The sequence below is a fragment of the Aspergillus mulundensis genome (assembly GCF_003369625.1).
Source record: "Aspergillus mulundensis strain DSM 5745 chromosome Unknown scaffold_5, whole genome shotgun sequence".
Taxonomy (NCBI): Eukaryota; Fungi; Ascomycota; class Eurotiomycetes; order Eurotiales; family Aspergillaceae; genus Aspergillus; species Aspergillus mulundensis.
Genome location: NW_020797893.1, coordinates 1,231,754 through 1,241,761, shown reverse-complemented (window position 1 = coordinate 1,241,761; position 10,008 = coordinate 1,231,754). Strand labels below are relative to the sequence as shown.

The 10,008-nt window shown below is 33.4% G+C and overlaps 2 protein-coding genes across 2 annotated transcripts; both read right to left on the bottom strand.

Moving 5' to 3' along the window:
- Positions 1–5,191: 5,191 nt before the first annotated feature.
- DSM5745_05745 (uncharacterized protein) lies at positions 5,192–5,670 on the bottom strand (the record flags this gene model as incomplete). The annotated part of the gene is made up of 2 exons (XM_026747761.1): positions 5,192–5,410; positions 5,476–5,670. 2 exons carry the CDS (start codon positions 5,668–5,670, stop codon positions 5,192–5,194), a joined length of 414 nt encoding a protein of 137 aa, XP_026603593.1.
- A 1,223-nt stretch (positions 5,671–6,893) lies between these two features.
- Positions 6,894–7,179, bottom strand: DSM5745_05744 (uncharacterized protein; the record flags this gene model as incomplete). The annotated part of the gene is made up of 2 exons (XM_026747760.1): positions 6,894–6,930; positions 7,001–7,179. The coding sequence occupies 2 exons, from the start codon at positions 7,177–7,179 to the stop codon at positions 6,894–6,896; spliced, it is 216 nt and encodes a 71-aa protein (XP_026603592.1).
- Between the last annotated feature and the right edge of the window lie 2,829 nt (positions 7,180–10,008).

Below are 10,008 nucleotides of genomic sequence, written 5' to 3'. Positions count from 1 at the left end.
CTAAAAATTATAATTTTAAATTACTTCCCCTTCGGGACGGCTCCGGTTATAATAAATTTTAAATTAATAAGTTTTAATAATAATATAAAATAATAAGGTAAAAAGTATATTTTACCCTATACTTTATTAAGCTAGTAAATTAAATTATTTAAGTTAGGTTTTTTTTTTTAACTATTTTTAATAGTAATARRATCCTTAAGCATAAATAAAAAAAAAAATATTTTTTTAGCTATTTAAGTCTAGATCTTAAAAACCTTAATTAAAATACTTATAAACTACCTTTACTTATTTTTTAAAAATTTAGTTTAGGATATTATTATTAAAAAAGTTTAAAAAGTAGTAGGTGCAAGTAACTTTAACTATAAAATTAATAGGTTTTAAAAATCTTTACTAATAATAAAAATATTAATAAAAAAATTTAATTAATAAAAATAAAGTATTTTAAACCCCGCTAAATAATATTAAAAAAGTTACTTAAAAATTTTAATAAAGGTTAACTTTAAGGCTATTTTTATAAACCTTTAAGCTATGCTTAAGCTATTTTTAACTAAAAAGTAAATATAGGTTTAAATACTTTACACACGGGTTTTTATTTTAACTTATATTTAAGGCTTATTTTAGCCTTGCTTAACTAGTAGCTAAAACCCTAAATATTAATAACCTAGTTAAGTTATATAGCCTAATATAGTAGTAAGGTATACCAAGCCTTGGCGGCCTAAGGCCAAAGCTCAGGCGCCAACTCTGGACCAACGGTAGATTAGCCCCGGTGACGTCAAATGGAAAAATGTTGGCCCTGACAAAAATATAATTATATTTTTTTTAATATTATTATTATAAAAAAAAGCCTAGCATTTTTAAAAAAGGTTATTATAAATATTATTTAAAAAATTAAAAGTATACCGCAAGTAGCTAGCACTAAGGTTTTTTTAATTATTTTAATATATTAGCCTAGTTAGGTGCTAACTTTTAAGTTTTATATATACTTTTTAAGCTTAATTTTATTATTATACCACGCCTTTGTGCTATATAAAAAGCTAAAAATAATATAAATAATAATTATTGTCAGGACGCAAACTACACCTTCCTAATCGGGAAATRGAGGTGTGACGGTAGCCAAAAGGCCAACATGGCTAGGCTTAGCCATCCCGATTCCATGGATGTATCCACTCTCCTCTGGTCACCTGACTAGCTTGCCCCACCAACCCYGCTAGCGCTCGACACCTAACTCCTTTAGGCCGCGCCCGGGCTCTTGGCGGTCCGGAGCCCTTGGCTCCGGCCCTGACAATTATTTTATAAAATAAGTTTACAAGCAGGCTATATATTATATATATTAAATTATAAATATATTAAGTTATTACGCGGGCTTTAGCTACCTATTTAATAATATATTAATATTAAAAAAGCTATTTATTAAAAAAAATACTTAATTAATATAATATAGGCTGTTTTTAGCCTAATATTATGGTAATAAAAATAATTATTAATTAATTATTAACTATTAATAAGGGTAATTTACCATGTTATTTTTAGGTAATATATAATATTTTTAGTTTTTTAAGTATAAAAGCTACCTTATTCTATTTTTTTTAGGCTAGTATATTATAAATATTTTTTACTAAAAGCTTATAATTTATATAAAGGGAGTTACTTACATAGCTAAAATAAAAGTTATTTATATAATTAAAATATAAAATTAGGTTTATTAATAATAGCTTAATAATATATAATAAAAATAATATTAAAAAAAGGGGCAAGCCTTATAATATATTATAATATATTAAGTATATTATTATTATAATAAATTTTAGGCGTACTTTCACGCTTTATTTATTAAAAAAACTTATAATTAAGGTTAAAAGCATGCAAGGCTAGCCTTGCTTTATTATTTATTTAAATAGGTATTATAATAAAATAATATTAAAGGCGCCTAGGATATTTATAATAATTATAATAATTTTTTAATTTTATAAAAGCGCTATTTTTATATTATAAGTAAAAAAGGCTATTAAGTTTATAGCTAAGTATTTAAGCAAAGTATTATATTATTATAGGCTTAGTATTTTTTATACTAGTATAATAAAAATAATATAACACGCTATAATTTATTTAAGTTTTTTTTTAATATTAAAAGTAGTGCTATAAAACACTAAAATTAGGGTAAAAACTTATTTTTTTTACTATTTTTTAAAAGTATTACTATTTTTACAAGCTTTTATAATAAAAAAAGTACTTTAGTTATAAGTATTAATTATATAGCTTGTGTATGGCCTGCCTAACATACTTTTAATAAGTTTTTAAAATATAAATTATTACTTAATCCTCTGGGAAAGGTGCTACTTATATTAATAATATTTTTTTAACCTTTTTTAATAAATTTTTTTTAATTAATAAAAATACTTATTACCCTGCTAGTGCTCTAGCGCTAGGAAATTAAAGTTTAAATTATTATTTATATTAAAATATTTTAATACTATTTTTTATAAAATATTAGTTTTTTCCCGCATGTTTTTAATTACTTTATTATTTACTAGTAATAAAAAAGCCTTAAACCTAGGCTTAAGCTTATACTATATTATTATTTAATATAATTTTTAATTATTTTTAATACTATTAATTATCTTGGTTTAATATACATGCTTAATTTTATAAATTATAGCTAAAAATTACTTTTTTTATTTTAGGGTAAGGTTTACCACCCAGGCTTAATAATTTTTTATATATTTAATTAATTATTAAGGGGCGCTATAGCTCCCTAGGTTAAGATATTTATTAATTATTTATATAACTTTTATAATAGTATTACTAAAAAATTTAATATATTAATTTAGTGCCTTTATATTTTTAAGCTCCCTAAGTTAAAAAAAAATATTATTTTATTTTTTATAAGCCTAACCAGGTGCTTAAGCTTATAGTTTAGTATATTATAATAATATTTTTTTAATATTTTTTTCCCGCGCCCTGGTATTATAATAACTAAAGTTTAATAATTAAAGTTATTATATAACTTAAGTATTATTAACATGCAAGTAAAAAAAATATTTAAAAAAATTAAATTAAAAATATAGCTAGCTTTATATATAGCCATGCCTAGCTTATTAATATAGCTAATATTATTATTATTAGCCTACCTAATAATCTTGCTATTATAATATAGGTTATTTATTTTAAGCTTAAAGGTATTATAAGTAATATTAAAATTCTTATTAATTATATAATTTAGGGTAGGGATTAATATAACTAGGTAATTAATTATTTTATAAATAATTAATTTTTAATATATATTTAAAACCTTAATATTATTTATTATAAGCTATAACATGTTTTAATTTTATACTAGGTAGTATTATTTAGTATATAATACTTTTTTTTATAAATATAAGTAAGTACTTTAAGGTATTTTTTTAACTAGTTTTTATAATTATTTTAGGCATTTACTAGCGCGTAATACTTATATATTAAATAATTTTAAGTTTTTATGCTTATAGTAGTCCAGGACTTTTAAATATAGGTAATATTATAACTTTATTTATAGGCTAGTTATAAAATTATAATATAACTAGGTATAAATTTATTTATATTAGCCTAGTAAATAATAAAATCCTATTATTATTAAATATTATTTTAATAATAATTATTATGGTTTTTTTTAATGCTTTATTATTAAACCTTAAAGGGGGATTTAATATTAACCTTTATTACCTAGGGTAAAAAAGGCGTGTTTATACTAGCTAAAACAAGCAGGATTAATTTAATAAAAAGCTACTTAAAATTTTAATTATTAGTAAAGGTGTTAAACCACGGGGTATAGTAATTAATAATTATTATAAAGCCTTACTTATTTATTTTTAGCTTTTTCACGGCGTGTTTTTAAAAATTTTTTAAAATAAAAATTACTTAATTTTAGCCTAAAGCTAGATATTAATATTAACCTAGGCATGCATGTTTTAATATTAATAAGTATTATAGTAGCGCATATTATTAAGTTTTTTTTTAAATAAATAAATTAATTTTTTATTTTTATACCTAGGGGCTACTAGGTAATTATTATATTTTATTAATTAAGGGCCTAAATAGTTTATATAATATATAAAATTTTTATAGTTTAAATTAATAAAACCTAGGTGGTTTATAGCTATTATATTATATTATATATAATATATTATATAGTTATATTATACTAGGTAATAATATTTTTAATAGCTAGGGTTATATTAAAAAACTAGTTAATATTTTTTAATAAGCTAGTAATACTTATTTTAATTAAATAAAATAAAGGCCTTAGGCTACTTTAAAAAAAATATTATTTAAATATTATACCTAGTATTAAAATTAGGCCTATATTTTAAAAAAGTAAGCCTAACTAGCTTTAGTTTAGTTTAGGTTATAATTTTATTTTAAATTAGCTTAGTAATATTTATTTTACTATTATTATATACTAAAATAATACTAGGCATTCCTTGCACCGCGTAGTTATATTACTTTTAAAAAATATATATATTAATAGCACCTAGGGTATAATAAATTATATTAATTATTTTATTAGCTACTAGAAGGTTCCTAGTAAAAAGGTTATTAAAAATAATAGCCTAGCTTATATAAGTAATATTAATCCTAGAAATGGCCGCTGTCGCGGTTAGTCCTAGCACACACTTAATAAGGGCTTGCCGGACAGCGTACGCCTCGGGGCGTGCTATCAGCTTGTTGCTGGGGAGGGTGATCAGCACCCTGCGGTCGTCTCGCGCGGTTGAGGCTGTGTGCCTTCAGATAGGACTGTCAAAGAATGTTCTACATAGGGGTGATTCTGGAAGTAATATAGCGAAATGCTGGTGGTGGAGAAGCTGTGCATTGTCCTACTCATGTATGAGGTACTATTTCCCGAAACCCTCGGTCCATTAGCTGTAACTGTGTGACAATTTCAAGATATTCTGTGATAATAATAGATTGTTATTGTGTTGGCCCGTGGCCATCCTGTCTATATATGTGGGTGAGGAGAAAACCATGCGGGCCTTGGGCCTCGTAGGGTGAAAAACTCCTATTTATCTAGTGTTCATGTTCGCTATAGGTCCATGTCGCCCTAGATCTGTGCGAAGATAGTCTGTGATAGATGAAGCAGTGAACAAGTCCTGACTGTCCCCCTCAGCATTAGGACTTAGGGGTAGTCTGTCCATGTCACCGCCAGCACTATGGACGCTCATGCTTGTTCCTTGACAGCAGTCGTTAGCTTGGATTGTCGCCCGGGCAGTTTCATCGACCACGCCTTCTCATTACGGAAGAAAGTAGACAGCATGATTACCTCATAGCGCTCCAAGGTGATGCTTGTTTCTTGGCAGGAGTCGTTGGCGTTCGCGTGGATTTTGGCCAGGGCGGACGCGAACTCCTCATACTTGCACCAGTCCGTCGTTCCGTTGTGCTATAGTGCCGGCAACAAGTCAGCAAAAACACCCGAAATCCAAGAGGGAAAATAAAGTAACGTACCTTCTCATCTGCGTATTTAAAGTAGGAGGCTAGTGCTTTTACCATGTCGGGCTTGAGGGTGCAGCCTCCCATTTTCTCACACCCGGTATGGATCTCGTAGATGGCGTCTCCGAGACGCACGATCCAGACGTGCAGGCTTTCGAGGGGGAAGGGGTAGTCGTTGGTAATGCAGGAGGGCATGTTTGATGAAGACATCTTGCTTGTGGTACTGTTGTGATGGTCAGTGGAACAAGGGTGTTAGCCGATTGGATTCGGTAGCAGTAGTTGTTAGATTTGATGTGCAGCCAGTCAAACTGGAAAATGTTGGAATGATGATGATTATGATGAGAGTAGATAGGATGGGATGGAGCGGCGGTATTTATGTTACTACGACCTGGCCTGTATAAAGGAATACGCTGACCCGAACATAGGGCTTTCTTCATGTCCTGAAAGCCTTTGGATGGTTCTAGGAAATGAAGACAAGGGTTACGGTCTGGTACATGGCCGTTGTTTCTCAATATCAAAGATGCGTCAAGATACGTCTTTGGTTTATGCTTATTACCTTGTCACCAGTACTTTGTCTACTGTAGGACCTGACCCTCCGCCCTTGTTGGCTGAAACGCGGAAGAATGGTCGCCTTTGCTGCCAAGTCTATCACAACAAAGGGCCATTCAAGCACTCGTGATATTCGAAAGATGCATTGTTTTATATCTGAGGTAAGGAGGGGTAATGGATGACAGACACAGTGTAGTCGAGTCGGAAGGCAAGGGCGTAGGTATGTGGAAGTTGACGTAGTGCCCGCTTCCAACTACTTCTACCTGGTTGATGAAGGTTACAGCCAGATGCTACCTTTCCTATTTGATAAGCCTGGAGAGAAGGATCCAGGGAGGAGCGTATTGGTTTACCCAAGGAGGCATCCATCTTATACCTAAACGCGCGATACCCTACATGACGGTGAACGTTATCAGGAAATGATAGAATGCGCATAATGACCATCTATTGCCTACTATAGAGACTTTGCTCTTTTGTTTCAAACTGAATTAATATCACTCTAACCTCAATGCTCTGTGGCAAGACACAATGCATTGTCAGGTATCCACAGATGCTTCCAGAGATTATCTGTACCTAGGGTGCATGGGTGAATTACGCTGAGAACACATGCAGCTCGGCGAGTGTGAGTTAAATACCATACAATTGACTGATACATTGGTAAGGGAGACACAGGAGAATATACGCCATAGGCTTCTTCATAGCTATTCCAAGTACGTAGAGCGAGAACTTCCATCCGAATACCTCGATAGGCTCTCTACGAGTACCGCCAGGCTTATTCACCTCCGCCACTCCATCCCTCAGCGCGCTGGTCAACCATCACAACTCCAACTGATTCCTCGTTTCTTCAACACGATTGGAACCTCTCGACCCCATCCCCATCTCCTCCATTATTTCTTCTCACTCGCTTCACCGCTCTCCTTCTCGCTACAAACGCAAACCAAGTTAGCAAAACACCCAGTAGTACCAGGATCAATGACATATGAAATGAACCTACTCCTCCTTGAGAGCCTGGCGGAATTCGTACAGCGCCTTGGCCTCCTCGGCCGTCAAGCGGCAGCATGTCCCCGCCTCAGCCGCCGCACGCACTTTCTGCTGGGCGCTGATGAGACCCCGGATGAAGGCTATGTCCTCGGCCAACTTGGATATGTTGGTGGTGGTGCTTGATTCGGGCATTTTGATTTGCGGGGTTCGTGTTCGGCGATGATTTGAAGAGGATGAGGGGCAGTTGATGGAAGTGGGTTGGCTGTATTTGTGATAGAGGTCGGAGAAATGGTGGGAGAGTGAATGGGGAAGAAATCTGGATGGGGAGAGTCTGGCTGGGATGCTTATGACGAGTCCTAGGATTTGGCTTGGAGGTGCTCCACGCCGGCTGCGCTTTCAACATTTGTCGAGAGGCCGTTGGGGGTCTAGACGTAGACGCGGCGTCGAGGCCAAGGTTCGATGCTTTGTGTGTCTACCATATTATCCCGCTTTGCAACAGTGGCTTCCAGGGGCTTCAGTAATTGGCTGACATGTACATGCTTTCAACCATCTCCCGAAAAGAATCAAAGCTGACATTCTGCCCTTTGCATCGTAAAAGATTCGCTTGACCATTTTGTAGCGGGGCCTGCCTGGGGTCTTTTGGGCCATGCAACAGCAGCAGGTTTCACTGCTGTAGCATAGAAAACCCTTCTGATAACTCGTACTGTTCTGGAGGCCATTTTGAAGATGTCTCCAGTATTTTGACACCTGGTTCTGCGGGGCTAGCGATAACCAAAGCGTGGTGGAAAGAATTGGAACCAGGTTCCTTGGTGACATATTACTCCGCGGCACGGTGTGATAGGTATGCCGCGACCAGGAAGTCTGGAACCATTGAGAAACAAAGCCAAGGGCAATATGGTAGAATTCTACGCCACCTAGCAGCAGGATTGACTTTACGGTAAGTAGATTGACAAGCTTGAACGACGCCGTGCTTTCTAGATAGCGGCCATTTACTGTTTAGCGGGATCGCATCACTCCATTCTGGGCCCAAGGGTCTTACTGGGGATCAAATCACGTATATGTTAAAGAAATAAAGGTTAGGTATTCAAGAACTGTAAACGTTGCCCGGGCCCCCGAAGCGAGGCGTAGCTCGGCCAGCGTAAGTCTGCAGCGGGGGCAGACAAGCTTGTTTATGTCAATTGCATATTCAAGGTCCGACGGATGTCATGTAAAATAGAGGAATTTTGGATCGACAGCCAATGGGAGACCGGCGTGTTTCTAGCTGGAATTCGGCTTTTACTTTATGTCGGCGAGGTCAGAAATTGTGCAGGTGAAATGTGACTGGCCATCTTGCCAAAGTCTTTGAGAGATTTCAGGATCCAGGATTCACAGATCCCCAGTGCTGCTAATATTCATGTACTAAATCGCAGGATTCTAACGTGTATGTATTGGGCAGACGCTTCCGTGTTTTCCTTTGCGTCGACTAAGCGCCCGTTTCAGCTCAGGGATGATGAATCCATATCTTGGGCAAGCGCCTACAACACGAGTTTGTTGTCGCGAATGGCCGTGAACGCCTATATTGGTGCTCGAACCAGGCTTCCAACTGTTGACCTGGTCTTTTTACCAGCGATGTTCACCTTGTACGTGGCCTATGGGTGGGCAGTGATAAGTTGGCTCCGATCCTGGGGGCTGGGAGATATCTCAAAAGATGAATTGGGAATACCAAACACTCATATCGTTAACAAACAAATCCAAAGTGCCCCAGAGGTCTGCTGGAAGTGGGTGCCTGAGGCCACCGGCGGCCTTAGGGCTCCGGTGGAGGAAGGTTCTTCCGGCCCGAATAGCCACCATAAAACTCTTTATCTATCCCTAGAATATCTAGCTTAGTATACCATGTAATATAAAAGACTTTTACCTACTATAACTAGTTATTTTTTTTAGTAGGTTATAAGCCTGGGTTTACTTAACTTATACACCTAACTAAAAGTTTCTTTTTTCTTAAGTTAACCTATATTAACTAAATACGTGGTATTTCCTTATTCCGCCTATTTAGCTTTATATTTTTTTTTAACTTTATTAATTATTATAATAATTAAAAAGCCCTATGCTTAAGGCAAGGCCTTTATTACTAAGGTATAAATATTATGGCTTTATCCTATTTTATATTAAATCCTTTATTTTTTTTTTACCTTTTTAATTAACTTTTAACTTTATAAACGCCCCCTTCCTAGGGCCACATGTATTTAATTTCTTAATAAAAATAAGTTTCCCTTAGTAACCAAAAAGTTTTAAAACCTTTAAAAGTAATATAACTTTTTTAGGTTTTTTAATTTAAACTTTAACTTTAATTATTTCCTGGAGATTTAAACTAATTTTTAAATATTTAACTAGCTATTCTTAGTTACTAGTTTTTTTTTATTTTTTTGTGACTATTCTAGCATAGGCTTTAGCCTATTTAACCTTAACCTTACCATGGTAACTTCTTAGGGCTTACTATTTTTTAATACCTTTAGTTTCTAGCCTTATTCCCCAGGTAGTTTAATCCCTGGCTCCTAGATTACTTTAATTTTTTTACTATTTAATTTTTTTATATTTAGTTTTCCTACACCAAGCCAAGATAAAAAAAATAACCTTAATTAAAATAAAGAACATTCTGGTTTTAATATTAAAAAACTAGTAGGTTAAATAAAACTAGTAAGTATTTTTAAAGCTTTAAAAGGCCGGCTACAGCCACTTTTTAAAGTAGTTAAATTAAAAATATTTTATAAAAACCATCCCTATTACTCCGGCTTTTACTATACTAGCTTTAGCAGGTAAAAATACTAAAACCCCTGGCTAATAATTTACTATAAGCCAAGCTAAAAATATAAGTATTAATAGCAAAGTTTTAGTTACTATTACACCTTTTACTTAGCCTACTACTAAGGCTATTATTACTAAGGCTATTATTACTAAGCTTACACCCCTAGTAAACCATAATAAGGCTAAAATTTAGTGATAAAACTAAGACCATGTAATAGCTTTAATTTTTAGCTATTTAAG